Source organism: Urtica dioica, chromosome 4 (genome assembly GCF_054948205.1).
Source record: "Urtica dioica subsp. dioica isolate 48M chromosome 4, U.dioica_male_clone48M_v1_H2, whole genome shotgun sequence".
NCBI classification, from domain to species: Eukaryota; Viridiplantae; Streptophyta; class Magnoliopsida; order Rosales; family Urticaceae; genus Urtica; species Urtica dioica.
Window position 1 is genome coordinate 20929989 of NC_142759.1, and position 25816 is coordinate 20955804.

Genomic DNA, 25816 nt, shown 5'->3' on the forward strand with positions numbered 1-25816 from the left:
GTACCGCCCAATTTCTCATCTTTTAAACGAATCTTTTCTTCTTCAGTCGTCTTCTTTCTTCTCGTTGCCTCACAGGAGAAGAAAGAAGATGACAGAAGAAGAAAAGATTCGTGGTGCTCCTGTCGGCGAGGGAGCATTTCGGTGAATTTGTGGTGCGTGTGTTTTGAATGGAATTTGTGGTGCGTGATGTTTAATTACGTTTGTTAATGATGGTCCCTTGATTAGTGCCAGAAATTATGACCTAATATTTGATTTTCATTTTAATTAATGGGCTGAAAATAATGAGCGGAAATTTGACACTGAGGCCGGTTTGGTTTTTTTACTTTTTGTAAATTTGTGGGTATGACTATTTATTAAAAATTAACAAAAGATTGACTAAATTTAAATCCTCTTATAACAAAAATAGCTATATACTTATATAACCCATAATATTATTGCTCAATATCCCAATAATTTTACATAAATTGTCAAAATCAGTCGTGTCGTAAGTTGTATAATCCCAGTAGTGAACGGAGGTAATGGTAATAAGAAGAAAAGAATAATCGATTGATTTTGGAAATTTCTTACTTATCTTGTTTGGGATTCAAGTCACCTATTTATTAATTATTTCAAGAAACAAAAGAGGAAGAGGGAAAAAAAAAAGAATATACCTGAAAAAAAAAAAAATCGAAACCAGAGCACAAAAAAAGATAAAGAAAAAGGTATTGGTGTATACCAGATATAGGACCAATCTTGGAACTGGTGTATGAAAACGATGCAATATAATATTCTCCTCCCGCCAAAACCCTTGCTTCGTTATCCTCTCCTCAATCGCCAATCAACCATCAATATCCCCAACGCTGCCTCTAGTTCTTCTGCGCTTCGTCGTCGGCGAAGATTGTCGTCGTTTCAGCTCTGTCGTCTCTCCGCCTCCGACCCTTCTCCGTCATGTCGTTCCGAGTTCGGCGACGAGTTGGATCGTCTTCTGGCTCTGTTGCCGGACCACATGAGGCTCAAACTCGCCGGCCACTCGGAGCTCCATTACCTGATCGAAGTGGTCATGGATTTGGGCCGAAACCCATTGGCTCGCTTTCCCACCGGAGATTTCGAATTGTCGGAATCTCCCATCACCGTGCAAGACCTCGAATTCGCAACTTCTCAGGTAATGAGTAAGCTCACGCAGAGCTCGCCCGCCAACTGTTTGATCAATTGCCGCTTACAGTGTCTTACGTTGGGCATGCTAACTAATGATATATTGAGCTCTTGAAACGTGTTTGGTACGAAGAAATGTTAGTCATATCCCTAGAAATTAGTAGTGTTACAAGAGAACCACATATTTTAATCACAACTCTTGCTTTTACTTTAAAAACAAAATAGTCATTTGAATTAGCAAAATAACAAGGTTTTATGTTTTCTTTTAGCAAATTAGCCCAGGTTTTTCAGTTGCTTGATAAAATAATTTAAGTTTCAAAAGAATTATTGACACTTGTCACTTCCACATTTTTGTATATTTTGAACAAAAAATTGGCTACGTAAGCCACCTAAACTATATGAATTGTAAATTAGCCAACCTTTGGTAAATAATTTGTAAATAGCCAACTTGCATACGTGGCAGCCTATTAACTACCTAAAATATATGTTTGGTTGTGTTAAATAAGGCTTTTATTAATTTGTTAATAAGTTTACTTGGCTATTTACAAGAAATTAACCAAAGGTGGGCTATATCTCAATCCATTATATCCGTGTGGCTATATAACTAAATAACCCTATTTTGAATGTTTCACTAATTCTAGACAAATGTTGGCTATTTTACAAATTTATTAGTTTTAATACTACATACAAATATATAGCATTAATATGCTCATTTCTCAACCAAACGTAGCCATGCAATGTTTTCTGAAATATTATTACTTATTAATTACTGACAGCCAAACACTACAATGTTAGATTCCTAGTTATGCCAATACATTAATATGATTAACTTCAATCTGATAGAGTAATATTACTGCTATATATATATATATATATATATATATATATGTATGTATTCATAAATGTAGAATTGAATATGAAACCAGGTGGGCGACTTTGCTGTGGATAACCGAGCGGGAATCAGCAGGACGTTGCACAGAATCAGCGGCATAAGAAACCGAAAGGGTGAGATCGTCGGCTTGACTTGCCGTGTCGGACGAGCCATAACCGGAAGCGCTAATTTGCTACGATCTTTGGTCGAGGACGGGTCTTCTCTGCTCTTGATCGGCCCTCCCGGGGTCGGAAAAACCACTATCATCAGGTATTTTTATTAGTCGGGGAAATTTCGGTATTCCTGATAGGATCAGGATTTCTGCACTTATGAATAGCCACTGAGCTTGGTTAATTTTATGTTTTCAAACATCACCGTGAGAGTCATTCAGTTTCTGTGAATAAAATGTAAGGAAATTCATCACCTTGGCGAATTCCCGATTCTACCCGTATCAGAATGTTTCATGAATATGTGAAACCCTAATGTTGGTCGTTGATGTGGTGGTCTGATTAATTTTGCAGAGAGATAGCTCGGATGCTTGCGAACGAGTATGATAAACGCGTAATGATTGTCGACACGTCGAATGAGATCGGTGGAGATGGTGATATACCTCATGCTGGGATCGGCAACGCTCGTCGTATGCAAGTACCAAACTCCGCTATGCAACACGAGGTATAGTATAAAAAGTATTCAAGAGTTTATTAACATATGATATTAAATAGCGACATTTTTTTTTTTGAAATCTCATCTACCCGTGGATGATAATTAAATAATCATGTTTCAAAATACAACTTTAATATTTTTCATATTATTACAATATATTTTTAATATTATTTGCCTCCTCGATTTTTTTGAAAAAAAATATTTATAATTATTTTTCTCCATTTATTTTACATTAAAATATACAAATTAGCTCCTCCTGAGTTTATTATCTTTTAAATGAGCCCCCTCTATAATAGAGTCTCTAGTCATTGTTTCTTATGATTTTTTTTAACATTTTATGAAATATGTAAAAAAAAAAAGATGGATTTGTATTAAATTGACAAACTAATGGGTTTTCATTAAATAATGAAAAACGCAGGGACGAGATGGAATTTCGGCATAAGTCTCCAGATCATAAAAAGTGTTCCAATTGAACCTTGAAATAGAAATATGAATCAACAACTAGCATTGTATACTATTTATGCTTCTTTGTTAGGATGACATATTTGATGGATTCAGGTACTGATAGAAGCAGTGGAAAATCATATGCCGCAAGTGATTGTGATCGACGAGATCAGCACGAAGCTGGAGGCTATGGCTGCCAGCACGATCGCTCAACGTGGCATTCAATTAGTCGCCACCGCTCATGGCATCACAATCAGAAATCTTATTAACAATCCCTCTCTCGAAATGCTCGTCGGAGGAATACAGGTGAAGATATTTTTTTCAACGATTTTTGTTATTTTTAAGACTCGGATAATTTTTACAAACTTAAAGATCAACAACCTGAAACCTGTCGTACACTGTTCAGAGTGTGACACTCGGGGATGAAGAGGCAAACCGGAGGGGTGTCCAAAAATCGATATTGGAAAGGAAAGGTCCGGCGACTTTTAGCTGCGCCGTGGAAATAGTTTCGAAGACGGAGCTGAGAGTTCATCGTAGTTTAGAAACCACGGTCGATGCTATTCTCAATGGTAACTTTCCATTTCTTATTCGTTAGGCTCTCGTGGATTGTTTTTGTGGTTTTGGCGAAATACAAGTGTTTTTGTCGGAGATGTGTTCAAGGCTGTTGTTCAACACGTTGTTTTTCATGATTGACATTTCGGATTTTCAGGGATTTTATTTCGTATTGATTTTTTGGAGTTTAGGTCGGCCTCCGTATGTTGAAGTTCGTAAGATAAGCTCTGGTGAGTCGAGTGAAACTATAGAGAGAGAGCCTTTCATCTTCGATTCATCCGATACGGAGGACGAGTTGGACGATGAAGAAACAACGGAGCCGATCGAGAATGGAACTTTCTACGCTGACAACACCTACAAAATATCTCCAAACACCCGAGAAGAATCCGGAGAAGGAACGATTTCCGTCCGCCTATTTGTTTATGGGGTGGGTAACTAGCATTTCCATTGAATCCAAATATTGGAATCAAGCTATCCGTTTTATTTAATGCAGTTTTTATTTATTTATCAATACGAATTGGTGAACAAGTGGTTCTTTTAGATTCTTGAGGCGAGTGTGATACAAGGGATTAGGCAGTTGAAGATGGACGATTCTGCTATACGCATGACCAATAATATAAGCGAGGCAGACGCGTTACTAGGATTGCAAGCAAAGCTCAAGAAGAATCTCGGTATCCAAACGGCTGCCAAATCTAACAACATACCGGTTTATATGATCAAGGTAATCATATTTGTGTTCTTTCTCTAAACCCAAAGTTAATCCTCCATTATTGGTTTTGATTATTGATCTTCATTTCCGGAGCAGACAAGCTCATTGGTGCAGATAAGAAAGGTGGTTCGGGCGATAATGAGCGATCACGAAGATGGGTTAAAGGATCTTGGATCGGATAAATTGAAATCATCAGAAAAGACCGATGCTCTAGAGGTAAAGACAAACAATTACTTTGTGGTGTTTTCTTGATATTTGGTGCTCTTGCCTTTATTTGAATCTGAATCTCTTTTTTGTATGACTTCCTATGTCAGTCCAATAAAATGACAACACGCCATATGTAACTAATAATCGATGCATCATCAATCTGAGTCAAACCGAAAAAGCCCTTTACAGAGCAAATGATGTTGTACTCTTTTTATTGCTTCCTAAGAAAAGCTATGTTTCCACGATTTTGATTTTAAAGATCTGACTAATCCATCTTGAATGCTCGATTTTGAGGTCAAAATTTTGACAAGAGAAACACATGGTATCTAATTTTTAATTTCAGGAGGCGAGGCTATCGATCGAGCAAGTTGTGATCCCGAAAGGAGAGGCGGTAGAGTTACTGCCTAGGCCGCCTCGGATAATGTCTCTTCAGCTCAACCTCATCCGCAAATACGAGCTCGAGGCTGAGAGAATAGGGTCGGGTCAAAATGCACGGATTCGAATCTTGCCTTTCAGTTGCTCAAACGAAGAAGAGCTCAACGATCCCGGTAACGTTAATGGAAATTCAAATGGTTCAGCCTTTGCTGTTGAGAAATTGCCACTCCTTCCCGATTAGTGATCCAAGTGTTATATGTAATCGGGTTATTTGAATATGTTATATAGGTCAACCAAATCAATTGTACAAGAAATATTAGTGTGTTATAAGTAACCTTAGTGTATTCTCATGTTATAATATGTGCAGCAATGAAAATATTTTGTTGTAAAGAAGTTTTGCTGGTTGAATAATGATGAAATTAGACTTCACATAATCTTAGGTACTTCTGTTATTTTAAGTGAGGTGCTTAATCCATTTAATCACTAAAACTATTATCTTCAAAATATGGGACATTCTTAATATTTCTTGATCGCATGAACTAGTTGATGCTACACTTAAATATTCAAGAGTAGTCTTATTTATATTTCACTTTTTGCTTCTCCATTTATATGTAATGTTGTCCTCATATTTATATATAATTAAACAACAAACATAAAATATTTTTTGCACTTGCTTGTCTTTTTGCATGATATATATATATATATATATATATATATATATATATATATATATATATATATAATATTTCATTTTGATTTTTTGCAGTTAATTAGAAATGCATTCTTTTTGCAGTTAATTGTTTTTTTTATGGTTCATTTTGATTTTTTGCAGTTAATTAGAAATGCATTCTTTTTGCAGTTAATTGTTTTTTTTATGGACAGTGTAGTAATACTTGTAGAAAGACAAAAAGCAAGGGATTTTTTTTATAAATATTTTGGTGGAAGTGACTTTTTTGTCTTAAAAAATATTTTAGTCTTAAGAATAATAAATTTCATATTCACGACACTTTAGATATATAAATCCAATCGAGTGTGTTTTATTCATATTTTCTCGAATTTCTATTTTCTAAAATACAAGAAAACTGAATTGACCAACTCATACTTTAGTCATTCCACTCACTTCACACTTCTAGCACCTAAAAAAAGAAGTGTCACAAATAGGCAACTAAATATAAAAAGATATCAACAAAGAAAAAGACAAGAATGGAATCAACATTTTTCCACTTCACACATTGTGTATGCACAAAATAGTTTTTGATGTCCTAATTTTTATTTTGTCGATCAGAATAATTTCCCAAAGCCAGCTAATACTGCTGACAAACTTAGCCAAAAAATCATATTATTTACCAATTATTTACATGTTTTAAGGAACTTGTATACTGGCCATTAACACTCATGAAATATAAAAATTAAGCCTGGACATTACCTATGCAATGAAATCTTATGAATATATTGAAGATGTATTATCACGAACTTTACCCTTAAAAGCACCTTTGTTCATTGATCAATACGCCAATGTATATTGTTATTTGTTGTCATGCACTATATCTTATGTGTTCTTGTTGTTATTTTTTTAATTTTTTTTTTCCGATAAAAAAAAATACTCTGTCCCTTTTTATGTGTCTTTTCACGAGATGATAAGGTATTAACTATGACATACATTATAAATCCGATCCAAAAAAATAAAATAATATGACATACATTATTACAAAAAAAATATGCAGAAAAAAAAGAAAGGTACAGATTTTGAGTCCCACACGCCTCTAATGAATACGACTGAATGGCATAGCTAAAAAAAAGACCGCTTGATCAATCATTCAATATTTCAAAGGTCATTACGTGAATGTAAACTACACAATCAAATGAATATATATATATATATATATTATAATAAAATGAACTTATTTAAACGTACACCTTGGATTATATGCAACATGTTAGTATATTAATGTATTGTGTTTGTTTTTATTTTTTTTTTACCGTTTCTAGCTTTTTTGTTTATCTTATTTACTTATTTATTATTTTATACTTATCCAAAGCCGACAGTTTTCGGATCTTTAGAGAAAAAAAGTTAATCAAAGTCACCCAATTGTTCTAAATATTATTAATCAATTAACATGTAAATGGATAGTAAATACAAATTATATATTCAATTATTTTACTGTACTTTAAACTAAAAATACAAATAATTATTCATTATTTAGTTCATAAATTGAAACTAATTTATTAAAAAATGGGCCTTTTTGGGATAGGGTCTTAGACAATGACCCCAACTGTCTTCTTAGAGCATATTTAATGGTTTAGCTAAATGTATTAGCTCTATTTGTCACATAGATTTTTCTAGAGCTAAATAGTTAAGCAACTAGCTTAATAGAGCCAATTTGCTTAGATTTGTTTAGCTAAATCAATAGCCAATATGCAAAACAATGGTTAAGCAACTAGCTAAACATTTTTGATATTTACAAGCAAATCCCTACAATTGTTAAGTAAGAAACCATTAAAGATGTTCTTATACCCCCTAAACTCGTGTGTGTGTGTGTGTGAGAGAGAGAGAGAGAGAGAGAGAGAGAGAGAGAGAGATGTAAAAATAATTAATGTATTAAATAGAATAAGTGCGTTGTCATTTAACAATTTCACTTTTTATTTTATACATTAAGTGGTGTTAAATTAATATGAAAAAGGAAAGCAGCATAGTTTCTATTTTATTTAATGTCTATGATTTCTTGGCAAAATACAAGAAAGGATCGAAGGCTTTGACCAACCACTTTAAAGTAAAAAAAAAAAAAAAAATCTCGAGGATTCGACTTCAACTTTTGTTTTCATCATCTACCATTAGGCCACGAAGGCAATGACTTTAAACCCATATTTACCATAGATTAAAGCCAAATTTTCATGAATAATTTGTGATAAGTTATGGTAAGAGTTCATATGATTTTATTAATATTCAAATCTTTATTTTTCTTGTCAATACACAGTAATTAAAATATTTATATAACGCAATTTTAACTTACAATAATTATATGATTTTAAAATTATTAAAATATTAAAAAAAAAACGTACAATACTTTGTATTATTAATTATTGAAAAATTTCACGGACTATACCACTTCGAACGTTGAATTTGTAATCTATCCAATGTTTTAAAATTGTTTAAAATCTATACATATTTAGTGACTCTGCCTCAATTAATCAGATAGTATTTTACATGATTGTCTTTACCATTTTCAAACGTTAATTTTGATAAATATACGTTAATTTTAGTAAATGGCTAATTTACCAAAATAAACGAAAACGTTGACTATTTTCTTAAAATCAAGTTTCAGATTGACTAAATAATTACGGCGCCCTTAATTATTTGATGTGACTCTACTTGCTCGTGCTGATTATTTTATATTTATCCGCTAAAAAGAGACCTAACTTTTAAATTTAACTAATGTCTCAATATATATTGGGCAGGTTTAAGCAATCATACTCAACTGCCATATAATGTAGAGATTTGTAACTAACTAGGCCACTTTAAACATGTAATTTTTGATTAGTCTACGTATGATAATTTTTAGGGATATAGCCAAATGGCTTATGTGACAATAATTAAGGTCTGATTTGCCCTTATTTATTAAAAAATTCGTCACTTTCTCTCTCCTATTGTTTTTCAAATAATTTTTTTTTGCATCAAAACTTCAAAAATTCGTATCTTTCTAGTACGAACTCGAAATTGAGTGATTTCAGATCCTACAAATTCGTGGCGTCGAGATTTTAAAAAATAGACCAATTGTGTTTGATGAAAAATTATGTTTAATGCATCATATTTACGTTTCCATTTATTTTTTTTGATAATTTCAAAAAATTTCAGTTATTTCCATATTTAAGGTAATAATGTGATTTTTCTACATCTATGATATTAAACATGATTTTTCATCAAATACAATGGATCTATTTTTGAAGATCTCGGCATCAGAAATCCGTAGGATTTGGAATCACTCAATTTCGAGTTCATATGAGATAGATATGGTTTTTTGAATTTTTTATGTAAAAAAAGTGCATGAAAAAAGTAGGAAATAGAAAATGACAAATTTGTTAATAAATAAGGGTAAATCAGACCTTAATTATTGCCACATAAACCTATTGGTTATTTATCTAAAAGTTGTGAAACGTAGGCTAAAAATAAATTTCATAGTTTCATTTTGGATATTTTGCTACACTGCCCAATAATGTATTAGTTTGTGGCATAATCATAGACTAGACTCGTTAATGTCCACTTTTTGTTTTAAGATAGTGATGTCAAAAATATTACACCAAATAATATTTATAATATGAAAAATAAAAAAGTTTGGACGGAAAGTTAAATAAAAAATTGAAACCGATTATTATCTTATTTTATAACTAGATAAAGAAAAGAAACCAACAAAAATAAATCTTAAACCAGAAAAGAAGGAAAGAAAAAACGGAGGACGTTGATGACCGTTCGACGGTTTTCTTAAAGCTTATATCCCTCTCTCACGAGTGTTGGAGTTGATTAAGGATAAGCCTCTCAGGATACAACAACGTTGATAGGAACTTTACACCAACAGTACTTCTCCTACGAACAAAACCTGTAACAGAACCAACCACAGACTACAAAAGAAAACAAAATAATTTCAGGAGGAGAAGAAAGTAGAGAGAATTCGAATCGAGGTTTGTTATGAATGAGAGCTAGAGGTCTCTATTTATAGTGCAAGATCTCATAATGGTTACAACCTTGAGCCACAAAAAAAGTCCCAACCATTATGGCCTTTTTTTTACGGAACCGTGGACGGGACCACGGGAATAATATATTAAAACCCTCACATATGGCGGAGGAACACCGTGGTTACAACAAGGCTTTTTGGTCATTGATGACATTCCGCAAGGCACAAGGTGGGACAAGCCCCACCCAATGCACATCGGAGCCAACAACAAGAGAAAAACGAGCCAAATTATGGGCTACGACGTTACAAGAGCGCGAAATAAAGACAACACTAAAAACCAAGAAAAACCGAGCTTTTACCTTGATATCGCTGATGATGGTACCAAGCTACGTTAGTGGAATGGTCAAACTCTCAATAGCACGAACAACCTCGAGACAATCAGTTTGGATGACGACCTGATGGATACCAAGGTTCTCGGCCAAGAGCAATCCTCGGAGGACGGCGGTGGCTTCCGCAACCGGAGGAGAGGAACCCACATAGTTAGCCGAGATAGCCGAAGAGATAACAATGCCGTTGTGGTCGCGGATGACGCAGCCCGTTTCGAAGCGGAGAGCTCTCGTGTCAAGCGCCGCATCAACGGAGATGGCCAAGATACCGGGCTGCGGAGGCGGCCACGTGGGAGTCACGTTACCACCATCCGACGGCGGGGTCTTCTCATTAGCCTTCCTATAATCATCAAGGTAGTCCCCGACCCAACTCACGAGCTCCTCCGGGACCCATCTCTCCTTGCCCGAGACAACGTTGTTCTTATGATTTCATATTTCCCAAGCCAACATAACAAAAAATTCAAAGGAACGTACCTCAACGGACTCCATGGCGTTTGTGAAATTGCTAGTAGGATCTTCCTCGTGCACAACTTTAATCACTTCACCAAACCCGGCGGCTTCCCACACCTTCCTCGTCCACCGACAACCCCAAAGCGCATGAGAGATCGTTTCTGGGCCACCACGACAAAGAGGGCAGCGATTGTCGTTGGTAATTTTCCGTCTCTCGAGCATGGTTCCCACCGGAATCCACCCCTTACACACCCGCCAAGCGAAAAGCTTGGTTTTCGGAGGGATCGGGAGTTTCCAAAGAGTGTTCCACCAAGAGGAAGAGGAGGAAGACGTTGAGGAGCTAGAGAGCGGAGACCTGGACATCGCCACTCTATACCCACTTTTCACCGAATACTCTCCATCTTTAGTATAATGCCACCGGATAACATCGGCGGCCCCACTCAGGCTACCCGGGATACTAAGGATGGCTTCCGCGTCTTCAAGGCCAAACATGGCTCGGACCAAGGCTTCATTCCACGAACCATCAAGATTTTTTAACTCCGCAACTCGCATATTTTCGGGAATGAAATGAGGGTCGATGAGAGAAAATCGATGAGAGTGCGGGATCCATCGGTCCTTCCGGACCAAGACCGATTCCCCGTCCCCGATCTTCCATCTAGCCCCCCCATCGAGAATTTCTTTTCCCCACATTAAGCTTCGCCACAAAGAGGAGCTATTCGAGCCTCATTTTGCCTCCAATATTTCACCGTTAGGGAAGTAGCTCTCCCGAAAAACCATCTCGACAAGACTCCCGGGCCGCCGCATAAGCCGCCAAACTCTTTTAGCAATAAGAGCTTGGTTGAATTTCTCCAAATCACGGAACCCGAGACCACCTTCCCCTTTATGTTTGGTTAAATCCTCCCATTTACACCAATGAATTTTTATCTCGTTGCCACAACTTCCCCACCAAAATTTGGCTTCCGCTTTATGAATCTCGGGAGATGAGGGTCTTAGGAAGCTGAAAACAAGTTGCCATGAAGCTCGGAATGGCTTGGAGGGACCGCCTTGATGATGACCTCTCTCCCGGATTGAGAAAACCAAATACCACTCCACGATTTAATTTTCTCCCACACCTTCTCTCTAGCATCGACAAAGATCTCCCTTTTCCTTCTTTCGGTAGAGGTAGGGAGGCCAAGGTAGCGTTGGTGGCATGACGTAGTAACCACTCCAAGACTCGCGGCAATATCTTCTTTCACGTCATCCGGAACCGCACGGCCAAAGGAGACTTCGGACTTGGAAAAAATAATACTTTGCCCTGACGCCACCGAGTAAAAGTCAAGGTAGCTCGCGATAGTATTACATTCTTCCATCGAGGCACGAAAGAATATAAGACTATCATCGACAAAGAGCAAAGGAGAGACATAAACGCTTCCCCGACCGAAACACACCCCGGTAATGTTTCCTCTTCTCTCCTCATTCCCAAGCAACGCCGAGAGTCCCTCCGAACAAAAGAGAAAGAAGAGAGGAGAATGAGGGTCCCCTTGTCGGAGACCACGTTGGGGAGACACCCGACCCCTCGCCACACCGTTGATGTTGAAGGAGTAGCTCACCGGCGACACACATCTCATAATCTTTTCCACCCATCGAGCATCAAAGCCCAACTTCAACATAATGGCCTCAAGGCAATTCCATTCAACCCGGTCGTACGCCTTGGCCATATCGATCTTAAGAGCCGCACATTCACCGTTCCCAAACCGCCCTCTTTTCATCGTATGAATCCCCTCGAAACAAATCATCACGTTGTCGAAGATTTGACGGCCCCCCATGAAAGCCCCTTGATTCTCCGAGATGAGGTCCTCTATATGAACCTTAAGCCTCATCACAAGACATCGAGAAACGATTTTATAAATCACATTACAAATGCTAATAGGCCGAAACTCACTAACCTTTGTCGCCTTGTCAATTTTCGGGATAAGAGTGACCACCGTATCATTAATAGCCATAACCGAGTGCCCGTCGTTGAGAATTCCCAAGCATGTTTTAGAAACAAGATCCCTGACAACACTTCCAATTTTTTTGATAAAAGAGGACCGGGAACCCATCACTTCCCGGAGCTTTGATGGCGCCCATAGAGAAGACCGCTTTCCTCACATCGTCCCGATCAAAAGGTCAGAGTAAATCGTCATTAACTTCGGCCGTGACCCTCATCGGGACCCCCTCCAATGCCGCTTCAATACATTCCGCACTCGGATTCGAGAAGGTGAAAATGTCCTTGAAATAAGACGCGATTACCTCTTCGACCTCAATGTCAGCCTCCCGCCAAGTTCCCGACGTGTCAAAAAGGCCCCTCATTTCATTATCAATTCTTCCTTGTAGACGCTTTCCAGTGGAAAAGAGAGGTATTCTTATCCTCGCATTACATCCACGTCATCCTACTTCTTTGCCTCCAAATCTTCTCGTCTTTCTCAAGAAGTGCATCAAGTTGCCGTTGTTCTCCCCCTAACTCCAAGCGAGCAGCCTCACCTATTTCCTCCCCAGCTTTCCGCACCCGAACCGTTTGGCTATCGATCCTAGCCTTCAACTCACGCCTCCTCCCGGTGCCCCAACTGTCGAGGCTAACTTTGCAGCGCCGAAGACACTCAAGGAACTCGGGAAGAACAGCCCCTGGGTTGTCACAAGACCACGCCTCCCGAATACGTTCCTCGCACTCCTCTTCATCACACCATGCCTCCTCGAAAAAGAACCGTCTAGGTCTCTTAGAAGGCTCACATCTATAACCAAGAGTAGAGAGGAGAAGAGGTCTATGATGCGAGTTCCAAAATTCCAAGTGGGAAACTTTGGCCCTTGGAAACATTGATCCCCACTCCGAGGTACCAAGGCATCGATCAATCCGCTCTTGAATACTAGTAGGTGACGAGCTTTTCCTCCACGTAAAATCAGCCCCGTCATAGCCGAGGTCCATGAGATCACAGTCCTCCAAAAGGTGGCGAAAGGATTCGAGAAGATGTGGTTCTCGTACCCTCCCGTCACTCAGTTCCTTGTTATCCAAGACCTCATTAAAGTCACCGCCAATAAGCCACGGATTCCGGCATGCACTGACGACTCGCCGCACAAGATCCCACGAGAATTTTCTATTACTCGCTAATGGGTCTCCATAAAGACCCAAAACCTTCCAAACAAGGCCATTCTCGTCCGTCACCATACCCTCAATGTGGAATCGAGAGTACGAGCCAAACGCGAAGCAAACCAGATGCTTCCATAAGATCATTAAGCCTCCACTTTGCCCCACACAGTCAACTGTAAAAATACCTTCAAATCCCAACGACACACGTACTCTCTCCACCGCACTATGTCTAAGCTTAGTTTCCGAAAGAAAAATCAAGTCGGGCTTATGCTTTAACGAGTGCGACCGAAGAGTCCTCTTCGTCCTGGAGTTGCCTAATCCCTGGACGTTCCAAAATAAGGAAATCATTGCGTCCGGCGGCCCTCATCACATTGGGGCGCCGCTTCAGAATCAAGAGAGTCTGCCGCCAAATCCAGTTCACTAGAAATCACGGGAACGTTGTAATGTAATGAGGCCGAATCACTGAGCCCCTGTGGACGCCTCGATGTTGACACAGGAGCTGCTGCAACTATGGCCACCCTATCGTCACTTGTCAGATTGGGGCTTAATCTCGCCGACTTGACCGCACCCCTCTCCTCCAGGTCGTTAGTCACCCCATCAGAGATCAGGGCTAATTCCATCCCACCACTCGTTTTAGAATTTCCCGGGAGACGGGCTCTTTTTTTCCACGACGTCTTCTCCGAAGTCTGGCCTCGCTTAGATTGGAACTTGGCATCCATGCTCTCCGGTTTGCCCTTCTTTCAGACACCAACCTTTTCTCCTATGGGCGTGCTTCCAGCCACAAAGGCGAACCCATCCCCCTTGTTCTTCGAGTCACTCGCTGCCAGAGATAACCCCGTCGACCCTTCATCACCATATTTCTCACCCGGCCGGGGCTGGGCCAGCTTCCCCACATCTCTCTTGGCAGCGCTACCTACTCCAGGATCAGTGCTACCACCATCTCCTCCTACCCCACCCGAGCCCGCGAAGACCGTCGTTACCAGGGGCGCCTGATAATTCTTGGTCACAACTTCCGTTGAGTTCACACCGGCTGAGAGAGCATTCCTCACGTCAGGGAAGATATTCGATTCAGCAGTATTCTGAGCCCCAGCCCCAACGTTCAATTTCAGCCCAATACCACAGCCCAACTTATTTTTTCCAACCTCCGGGCCTAAAGCGGATTGGACCAAAGCAGAGAAAGAATTAATCTTGCTCTTAACATTATGGCCCACAACTTCAACAGCCACGACATTATGGACCAAATTTCTTCACTCCCCTCTGAGCTTGTTTTTCACTCCGACGCTGCTCCTCTGACCTTTCTAATCCTGTGACTCTCAAGATCGAGTTAGCGAACCGGTTCGGTGCCTCCGCCAACATTTCAGGTCCGTACCTTTGTTCAGCGAAGGTATCCCCCACACGAGCCCCCTCCAGGGTACATCCTCTCCAGCCATGCCCCAATCGTCCACATAAGAAGCACAGGTCGGCAAGCTTCTCATACTTCAGTTTAATCCAAGTAGTCTCAACATTGGTTCCGAATTTAATGTGGACCCCCCTCCTCAAAGGTTTGGTCACGTCAAACATGAGCCGAATCCTAATAAAGTTGTCCTTGCATCTTCATTCTCTATCTTTATCTATTCGAACAACATGGCCAATTTGTTTCCCAATCACTTCACCCATTTTTTCCGTCCGAAATAGGCAGGGAACATCATACAATTGGATCCAACTTTCAGTATGTCGAAAGCTGTCCTCAGTAAAACCTCCATCCCCCGGATAAAAAAGAACCAGCAACATTCTGTCAAAAAGCCAAGGGCCCGTTTCCAGAACTCTGTTTTTATCCGCCGTATTTTCGAATTTAAAGCGTAAAACGTCATGCTCAAGTTCTGAAATTTCCAGCGCACCCCGAGTCTTCCACAAACTTCCCATGATCGTCTTTAGTGCCTTCTTGTTGTAGGGGTTACTGCATAGCAACTTCCCCACCAACGAGTCCTTGAGAGAGATGGCATTCAGCTCCACCTCCTCCTCACTAATCTGTATGACCTCTTCCTCCTCATCCGTGATGCCCAAGGAAGACCATTTCTGACATAATTCTTCCATCAAATCTTGAACTTCAGCCTCAACAACCAAGGACAGAATACACCTGCTCTCCCCCTACTACAAAGCAGCACGTCCTTCTCAAACCAGTACTCTCAAAAGAAAGCGACAAAGGAGAGAGTCAGACGAGGCAGAGCAAGGAGAAAACCGGTAGTTGAGAGAAAACAAGCTTCTCAGCATCACATTAAATCTTAAGTTTTTCTAGGGGACTTAAATTTCATTTTTCCAACCATTATGGCCTTTTAAACACATTAAAGCACATTAATGACAAACGTTTTTATCCTCATAATGCTCAACTTCTATTTGAAATCTTTTAGATATCAAAACCATAAAGCCATTAAGACATAAATTCCCACGGTTACAATGCCATTTTATTTAATTTTCATAGTAACGAAAGTGTTATGGAATTAAAATTTTATGAATGTGAAATTTGCAATAAAAAGATAAGGATTTCCCCAAGCCCAAGCTCGGCCCGGTACGGCACGGCACAACCGACTGATTGGATGGACAGACGGCGGCGGTGCTCACGTGTGTGGTGGACTTGAGCTTCTCTAAGTCATTGCCCCTCTACAGAACTTGGTCACCCTTGGAAATCCAAACCCTTTGGCACAAATTTCATATATAAGCTTACTTATTTGTCCATTATCACTCCATGTGAGACTCTTACATTTCACTTAATATAAACAACTAATGTGTTTACAGAATTATTGTGTGTTTCTTTAAGCACACTTTGAGCATCAATTTCTCATTCATTATATCTCCGATTTTGGAAAACTTATAATCCCAATTCCGTTGAGTAGACCCCAATCAAATCTTTGCCAAAAATCATCAACCCACAAGATAATCAATACTCTTTATTATCAAATTCTCCACATTATTCCAACAATCCCCCACATGAATGAAATTGCACGACGACAACAAAAGACACGACATGATTCAATATGGTGATAAGTTCTACGGTCAATACCAGTATAGAGTCGATAGACAAAGTCCTTAAGCCTTCCCTCGTGGAAATATGTCATGTTTATTGACTACTCAGTAGATACGATATCCTTGAACTGTTAGTCGTTTATATATAAACGATAAACATAGACCCCGCTGATATCTTCCTGCCACAAGCTTGGTTTTCATGGTTATGTTCATTTCGGCTCTAAACATGCGCCTGGTTCTATAAGAGTTTCTAAAGAATTAATCCTTATTAATTCTCTTTCGAAGCGGCCTCACTTTTCTCTCACATAGGTGATTTTTACACCAAAGAGTAATCCTGCATTACTCATTCGGAATCTCAAAGATCCATTTTTTTTAAAAAGAATCATTAAAAGCACAATGCTCAGCCTCGTATGGGTGTCACTGTTTTATCATAAGAATAAGACCGGGGTCTTCCCCCATAGTGACCTCACTTCGTCTCAGCAGTTAGGTTGTCCCTTTGAACCAAGTTCTTGGGATCTCCAGTCATCATGGTTGAGTTTCCTTTGCTAAAACTTTATTTCATGGGCTTTAGTCCCATTCCTATTGACATATTCTCTACTTGGTCCTTATTTAACCCTTTGGTTAGAGGATCCACAATATTTTCTTTGGACCTTACGTAGTCAATACTTATGACTCCAGAAGAGAGAAGTTGTCTAATGGTATTATGTCGTCGACGAATATGTCTAGACTTACCATTGTATATAACACTTTGTGCTCTACCAATCGCAGATTGGTTATCACAATATATACATATTTGTCCATCTTGGAATATCCTCTACGAAGTTTCTTATCCACTCAGCCTCTTCGCCACATTTATCCAAGGCAACAAACTCAGATTCCACTATGGATCTAGTTATCACTATTTGTTTTGAGGATTTCCAAGATACAGCTGTACCACCAAAAATGAATACATATCCACTAGTGGCTTTAGAGTCTTGTATATTAGATCTCCAACTAGCATCAGTGAATCCTGTTGGGAATTAACGAGTAGTATCAGACACGAACAATCGTTCTGATACCACTTGTTGGAGAAACATGCGTGGTATCGGACACGAACAATCACTCCGATACCACATGTTGGTGACGCACGAGTATATCAGACATGAAAAATCAATCTAACATCACTTGTTGTAAATAAAGATGTGGTATCAGACACGAATAGTCACTCCAATACCACTTGTAAGGAAATGAGGGGAGTATCGGACACGAACATTCGCTCCGATACAACTCGTCGGGATTATGTGCTCACCTTGATAACCATATAAGTTTTTGAAATAAATTAATTACACTAACAAGAGCTAATTAAAAGGATGTTTATCTAACAAGATCTAGATTTACTTTACAAATTAAATAATGAAAGCATTCAAACATGTCAGGCAACCAATAAGATCAAAGATCAAGGCTAACAGAGAACTTATGGATTGGGCTCACGAACAGAATCTTCTAGCTTTCACAATCCGTCTTCAAACACTTTAAGCTCCTTCTTCAAGCTTTTAGATCCTCGTACTTGAATGCCTTGATCTCATTCTTCAAGCTTTCAGATCCTTATCTTTGAATGCCTTGATCTCATTCTTCAAGCTTTCAAATCCTCGTACTCCTCTTGATGACACCGTAGTCTTTCGAAACGTAATCTCCGGACAAATAAAGAAATATGGTGTGGGACCACACTCTTTAATCTCACACGATCAAGAAACAAACGTTGTTTCGAGATCTCACACTACTACAAATTAACATATTGGATTCGAAAGGGTATTAGGTGCGACATGTCGCACCTAAGCACATATTAGGTGCGACATGTCGCACCAGATAGTCCTCCAAGCGAATAAAAATTTCGCTGATGATTAGTGGTATCCGGTGCGACAAAGTCGCACCAGATACCAATCTGTCGCACCAGATTTTATTGGGTGCGACGCACGTCGCACCGGATACTATAGAGCAAATTCCAAGGGAGAGAGAGAGAGAGAGAGAGAGAGAGAGAGAGAGAGAGAGAGAGAGAGAGAGAGAGAGAGAGAGAGAGAGAGAGAACTCGGACATACACTTGTGTTGGACGAATTTTAGGCTTTCAAAACCTTGAATTTTCTCTTCTCATGAACCCCTATTTATAGTAGTGAAAATGATATATTCATGTTAGTTTCCAAAATATATTATTTCCTTTTATTATGTTCACACTAGTGAATCTAAGCTTGGCCATCAGATCAATATCTATGAGATTTTATTTCCTGTTTAAATAGAGAATATTTATTAATGAGAGAATAAAAGAAATATCTTATTTCTTTTTAAATATTATTCTCTCATGAATGAGAATAAAGGACAATATCTTATTTCCTTTTAAATATTATTCTCATTAATATTCATGAGAGAGAATAAATGACAATATCTTATTTCTTTTTAAATATTATTCTCTCATTAATATTCATGAGAGAGAATAAATGACAATATCTTATTTCCTTTTAAATATTATTCTCTCATGAATGAGAATAAATGACAATATCTTATTTCCTCTTAAATACTATTCTCATTAATATTCATGAGAGAGAATAAATGACAATATCTTATTTTCTTTAAAAATTATTCTCTCATCATATTCATGAAAGAGAATAAATGGCAATATCTTATTTCCTTTTAAATATTTTTCTCCCTCCTTTATTTAAACAACTAAAGAGAAAATATTGGTAAGTACCAATACATAGTGAACGAATTATATGAGGCACACTGCCATAGTGATTTGCGCGATTTCTCTTATTGCCGAATCCAAAATTCGATTCCCACTTTGGTGCAAGGCCCAATTGCTTAAAACCAAATTAATTATTTATTATTTACTTGGTCCAACAATATGTAAATAAGTAATCGATTAATTATTTACTTGATCAAACAATACACAATTAATACTACCATAAATAATTATTTAATTATGCAAATACTCATATTTCAGAATTGAAGCTGTCAATCATAATTACAGCTTGTGAGATTATAATAATGAAACACATTATTATTAGAGGTTCTTTATTCGTCTTATCGAAGCCGAATCGGGGACTATGGACCTAGTAATAGAAGCTTAGCAAATCCGATGAAAAGACGAAGAAGTCATTTCTCTTTTCTACATCGATTTGTCTAATCTTGGTCAGACTCCACCTAGGTAAGCCAAGACTAAACTCTCCTTTATACTAGAATTATATGTACTCTTCGTGACGAGTGTCCACTGATCTAGTCAGTACGTGATCAAAATCCTCTAGGTTCAACCCGTATCGAGAAAGGTCAATTAATCCGTTATACCTTTTTTGATACATATATACCCTAAGCATTGTTGCTTCCCCAGCGAAAGATTCTTCCGAACGTACATACTTCGGAAGTGCCGACAATCTATCGGTTCTGGAATCAACCCTTAGGTGAGTGAACATTGACCTTCTTTTAGGAAGGCTGGATTCCGTATCTGTCAACCACTTCCCACTCGAACCATGCTCCGAAACTCCCAAGACATAAGCTGTGATTAGCATGATAGTAGCCTTTTAGCGAATAAGTCAAAGAGTTTGGTAACATGATCCAGTGTCCATGATCACTTCAGGATTTAGATCAAGTATCACTGTGACCATCATAACGACCCCGGTTAGTGTGTCGTAACGGTAATTAAACGATACATCTACAACCAAAGTCTGTCCGGGTCGTACACTTATCACAAGTGTAGAATGCTCGCACGTCGTTATCAACCTTCACTAGTGTTCCGCATATATGACTTTAGATACAACTGTCCAGTTATGTATTAGTCATCGACCATGTTTTAGCAACACCGCTCGAACTCAGGTGCCCATCACGTGACTCAGTTTAATATGGACGCTATGGATGATAGTTGATATTGTTGGAATAGATCTAGGATTAAGAAAAGATTATCACTTCTAGTAAGCGGCGAAATATAAAAATTTCTTTAAAAATACTTAAAACGATTTTATTACCTAGACAAAGTACATGAGTGTATACTTTAAAATTTAAAAACTACTATGAGTTTTCACTCGGTACCAACCTCGTTAGAAGCTGGAGCGTTTAGAAGCCTTTGGAAAGGTTGAATCACTCGTCTCCCCACTAAGCTTGCCTTCCTCGAGTCGTCTTGAACCTGTAAGTAACCACGAATATTTCTACCTCTAGAGTCTTTTAAGTATGGTTAGGATTTAGTGTGTGGGCCTTTTAAACACTATGGCTCAAGAACTAGTCTTGGAGCCAAAGAGCTAAAACAAAACACTAGGTCTAATGAGGACCTAGGTGCCAGAACAAAAAAAACAAGAAGAGAGAGAGAGAGAGAGAGAGAGAGAGAGAGAGAGAGAGAGGGCGGCAAGGCTTAGAGAGAGAAGCTCTCAATCTCTAAAAATTGTGTGTGATCAACATTGTGAATGGGGTGTGGTATATATAGGAGGATGGATTGCCTTGAAGAGGTAGTTTCCTCTTTTATATTGAATATCACATATTCATGAGCACAATCTTTATTTCCCATTCCTATCAAAATACCAAGGTTGGAAATTAGTTTCCTCTTTTCCTTGTCTTGGCCGCCCATCTCAAATGCCCATGTGCTATAATTTGTTTCCTCTTTTCCTTTTTGCAAGTATCTTTATACATCAATGCAAAAAATAATTTCTCTTTCTTCCTTAAGGGTGCATGAAATTTAAGCTTCTAAAACATCCTTCTAGATGTTTCTTTATTTGCTCATGACAGTATAAGAAAAACCCATATAGAATTTTCACATAAAATTTCATGAAATGAAATTCAATCCTCAAGGCCCAAATCTTCATGGTGGCCGTGTGGTCTATTTCATTCTCATCATATGACAATGTCAAAAAACTTATTTATTGACATTCATACCATCTTATGTCCTAATGGACAAAATTACCCTTTAGACAACTTTCGTAAAACTTGACTAGTTCAACATTTGAACTTGTTTTGACTTAGAGCTTTCTTGTTTGACTAATCCTACTCTAATGACTTGTGGTAGTGACCTCATGGATCCAAATGAACAAAGCTAGAGTTAGCATACTTGGACTCAAAAGTTCACAAACGTTTTCCAAGTTCTAGCTTAATGTCAACTGACTCCACTAAAGAGTTGACACTGAAATCTTTCGGTTCAAATGAATATATTTTCTACTCAAGAATTCTACTTAATTGTGATGAGTGGATCCATTGAATATTATCTATGTTTACCCTTCATGAATATCATCAACTAGATGAGATTTACAAATTACCATTTTACCCTTCTAGTTGTTATTTCATCAACTCATTTGTCGCTTGTGAATAAGTTAGAAACAATGTATTGACGAGGAGCTAACAAGTCACATTGATTCAATTTGGATACCGGCCAGATCATTTATTCATATTCCAAGGAACAAAGCATGAGGTGATATACATTGCATTTCAACAATCTTGTACATGAATTCCATATCTATGAGATCTTCACAAAGTTGTTCATGACATCTTCATAACTAAGTACTTCACCAATAAGTCTTGTCTATATCACATAGTGAATCTAGAACTCTGACTTTCTCAAATGAGAGTATGTACGCTATGAAATGACATGTCTCATTTCAGGATTAAGGTAAGAATGATGCAATTCATACATAGTGACTCTGAGACAGAAGAGGTTAAATGGTTTGTTCTTACAATGTCTCTAGAAGTGCACTGGTCAATTCAGTATCTTCAGAAGATACCTAGAAAGAACTATAGAGTCTCCAACTCTCTATGTCTCATAACCAGACATCATAGATTCTCTTAACAATCATACTGAGATCAATAGACCTTTGATCCTTAGATTGTGAATATGTTGTTTTAAGCAAACCATGAAGAGTTTGTTCATGCAAATCTATATTTGATTCTTCATTTGTTGTCAGGTTTGTTTAAGGACTAAAGACTATGGTTTATCATAAAGCTTCAAACAGACAAGGAAGAATGAATGGAAGTTTCAACTTTTATTAATTATTCACTAGGTAGAAGCTAGAGTCTTCGTGAGACTTTATTACATCAAATGTATATAAGTAATGACTACTACTCTTCTTGTGGGCACCAAAGCCAATAAACTCCCACTTGACTCAAAAAATATGTGAGTAGTCCTTCATGCCTAATCTCTCCCGATGCTGGTCGAAGACCTTGTTGGCTAAAGCTTTGGTGAATAGATCTGCCAGGTTGTCTACCGTCGAGATCTTCTTCACACTACATCTCCGTGCTGCACGATCTCTCGAATCAAATGGTATTTCCTCTCAATATGCTTAGAGTGCTTATGGCTTCGAGGTTCCTTTGAGTTTGCGAGAGCTCCACTGTTATCACAATAAAGTGTCATGGGCTTGTCGACATTTGGAACGACTTCCAAACACTTAAGGAATTTTCTAAGCCATATAGCCTCTTTGGATGCTTCACAAGCAGCCACATATTCTGCTTCCATTGTGGATTCAGCAATGCAAGATTGCTTGATACTCCTCTAAACAACAGATACACCATTTAGGATGAACACAGATCCTGAAGTGAATGTCCTGGAATCCTTATCCGCTTGAAAATCAAAGTCGATATATCCCATCATAGTCAGGTCAGTACCTAAATATGTAAGCATCAAGTTCCTAGTTCTCCAAAGATACTTAAGAACATGCTTAACAACAATCCAGTGCTCGGATCCAGGGTTGGACTGAAAACGGCTTACTATTCCAACTGTAAATCAGATATCTGGTCTAGTACAAAGCATAGCATACATGAGACTTCCCACGGCTGAGGCGTAAGGAATTTTTCTCATGTCCTCAATCTCTTGTGCAGTCTTGGGAGACTGGTCCTTAGAGAGTGAGACTCCATGCCTAAAGGGTGTTTGGCTCTTCTTGGAGTCTTGCATCGAGAAGCGATCCATCACCTTATCAATATAAGATGCTTGAAAGAGCGATAGAGTCCGGTTCTTCCGATCTCGAAAGATTTGAATCCACAGAATATATGCGGCTTCTCCTAGATCCTTCATATCGAATTGCTTTGCTAGCTAGATTTTGACCTCAGAAAACTTACCCATGTTATTTCCTATGAGTAATATATCATCGACATATAATACCAGAAACACAACTTTGCCCTTGTGTATTAACTTGTAAACACAAGGCTCATCTCTTGACTGCTCAAAACCAAAGCTCTTCACAGTTTCATCGAATCTAATATTCCATGACCTAGATGCTTTCTTTAATCCATAAATGGACTTAAGCAATTCACAAACCTTGGTCTCTTGACCTTCTTCCACAAAACCGTCTGGTTGAGCCATGTAAATGCGCTCGTCAAGATTGCCGTTCAGAAAGGCAGTCTTAACATCAATTTGTCAGATCTCATAGTCGAGAGCTGCAACAATGGATAGAAGTATGCAGATGGATTTAAGCATCGCGACTAGCGAGAAGGTATCCTCATAGTCAATACCTTCCTTTTGGGTATAACCCTTAGCCACTAGTCGTGCTTTGAACGTCTCGACGTTCCCATCCGGACCCCTTTTCTTCTTGTATATCTACTGACACCCTACATGTTTAATCCCTTCAGGAAAGTCTACAAGTTTCCAGACTTTGTTGACATACATCGAATGCATTTCAACTTTCATGGCGTCAAGCCAATGGTTTGATTCGTAACTAGCCATTTCATGGCTGTAGGAAACAGGGCCATCCATGTCAGAGACGGCTACGAGAGTATCCCTGTAAGACATGTATTTGTCAGGCTTTTGAGAAGCCCTCCCACTACGTCGAAGTACCACTTGATGAGATTTTGATGAGTTAGGTTGTGTTTCAGTTGGGGTAAGAACTGTTTTTACAGATGAGGTAGAAGCATCCTCACCCCTCCTTTTCTTCAAGCACAATTTTGCTTCTAGGTTTTACATCTTTCATAAAGTCCTCCTCAAGGAAACGAGCGTTTGTGCTAACTAATGTTTTGTCGTCCTCGGGACTATAGAATGTGAAACCTTTGGTTTCCTTTGGATATCCATCAAACAGACATAATTTTGACATGCTAACCAACTTGCTAGTCTTTTGCCTTAGCACATGTGCAAGGCAACCCCAAATTCTGATGTGGCCTAGATTTACTTTACGGCCAGTCCATCGTTCATAAGGAGTACTAGGAACCGTTTTAGACGGGACTTGGTTCAGAATGTAAGCTGCTGTTTCAATGGCATATCCCCAAAGAGTTCGGTTCCTTCTCTCTAACACTCCATTTTGCTGAGGTGTGCTAGGTGTTGTAAGCTGAGAAGCGATACCTTCTTCTTTAAGATAGTCATCGAACTCTTCAGACATATACTCACCACCTCGATCGGATCAAAGGGTTTTGATCTGTTTGCCAGTTTGCTTTTCCACTAAAGCCCGGAAGACCTTAAATATGTTAAAGGTCTCGAATTTATGTTTGAGCAAATAGAAAAAACTGTATCTTGAGTAATCATCGGTGAAGGTAATGAAGTATTCGTATCATCCCCGTGCAAGTGTCTTGAGTGGACCAAATACATCAGAATGTACGAGTTCCAACAACTCAGTGGCTCTTCGACCCTTAGCAGAGAAAAACGTTTAGTCATTTTTCCTTCTATACAAGATTCACAAGTAGGCAATGAACCTATTGCAGAGGCTATGAGTGAACCGTCCCTCACAAGTCTCTTAATCCTTTCTAGACTGATATGACCAAGTCTTAAGTGCCAAAGATATGTTGATTTTATTAGATCGTAGGAATCAGAAAGTTTGATCCTCTTTGGCTCCATAACTAGAGCGTTATCTATTTTAGTGTCTAAAAGCGAAGGTAGCATGAGATAAATGTAAAAGAGAGCATTCTTCATACGTGCATCAGTGACGAAAGAATTATTTGAAAGAGAAATACGAATTCCATTCTTAATAAATTTTAAACAATAATCTTGCTCAAAAAGTCGAGCAATATATATAAAGTTTTTTCCGAATGAAGGAACAAAATAAACATTATATAAATTTAAAGTTCGATCTTCAAAAGATAGCGTCACTGATCCCACGGCCTTTGATGACACCGAGCTCCCATCACCCCATCTGAAGGAGAAGTCACCTTCCTCTAAGCTTTTGGTTTTCTTGAAACCAGTCAAGGAACAACAAATATGGTTAGTAGCAGCGGAGTCAAGAATCCACATTGATACATTATCAGCTACTAAGCATGCTTCGATGATAAGTACATTACTATTTTCCTTTGCTTTGAGGTAGGCATGACAGTTCTTCTTCTCGGTCTTGTGAGGTCTCTTCTTAG

General features: G+C 38.6%; 2 protein-coding genes across 2 annotated transcripts; one reads left to right on the forward strand and one right to left on the reverse strand.

Annotated features, from left to right (window-relative positions):
- Window positions 1–526: 526 nt before the first annotated feature.
- On the forward strand, window positions 527–5412 carry LOC149401155 (P-loop containing nucleoside triphosphate hydrolases superfamily protein). Its single transcript, XM_089613449.1, has 9 exons — window positions 527–1141; window positions 2058–2272; window positions 2524–2674; window positions 3224–3415; window positions 3516–3678; window positions 3853–4088; window positions 4203–4382; window positions 4467–4586; window positions 4921–5412. Exons 1-9 carry the CDS (start codon window positions 746–748, stop codon window positions 5191–5193), a joined length of 1926 nt encoding a protein of 641 aa, XP_089469575.1. The 5' UTR covers window positions 527–745; the 3' UTR covers window positions 5194–5412.
- A 4037-nt stretch (window positions 5413–9449) lies between these two features.
- LOC149401156 (uncharacterized) lies at window positions 9450–11145 on the reverse strand. The gene is made up of 3 exons (XM_089610606.1): window positions 10480–11145; window positions 10029–10425; window positions 9450–9544 (listed from the first exon to the last, which is right to left on the reverse strand). The coding sequence occupies exons 1-3, from the start codon at window positions 11143–11145 to the stop codon at window positions 9450–9452; spliced, it is 1158 nt and encodes a 385-aa protein (XP_089466732.1).
- Window positions 11146–25816: the final 14671 nt, after the last annotated feature.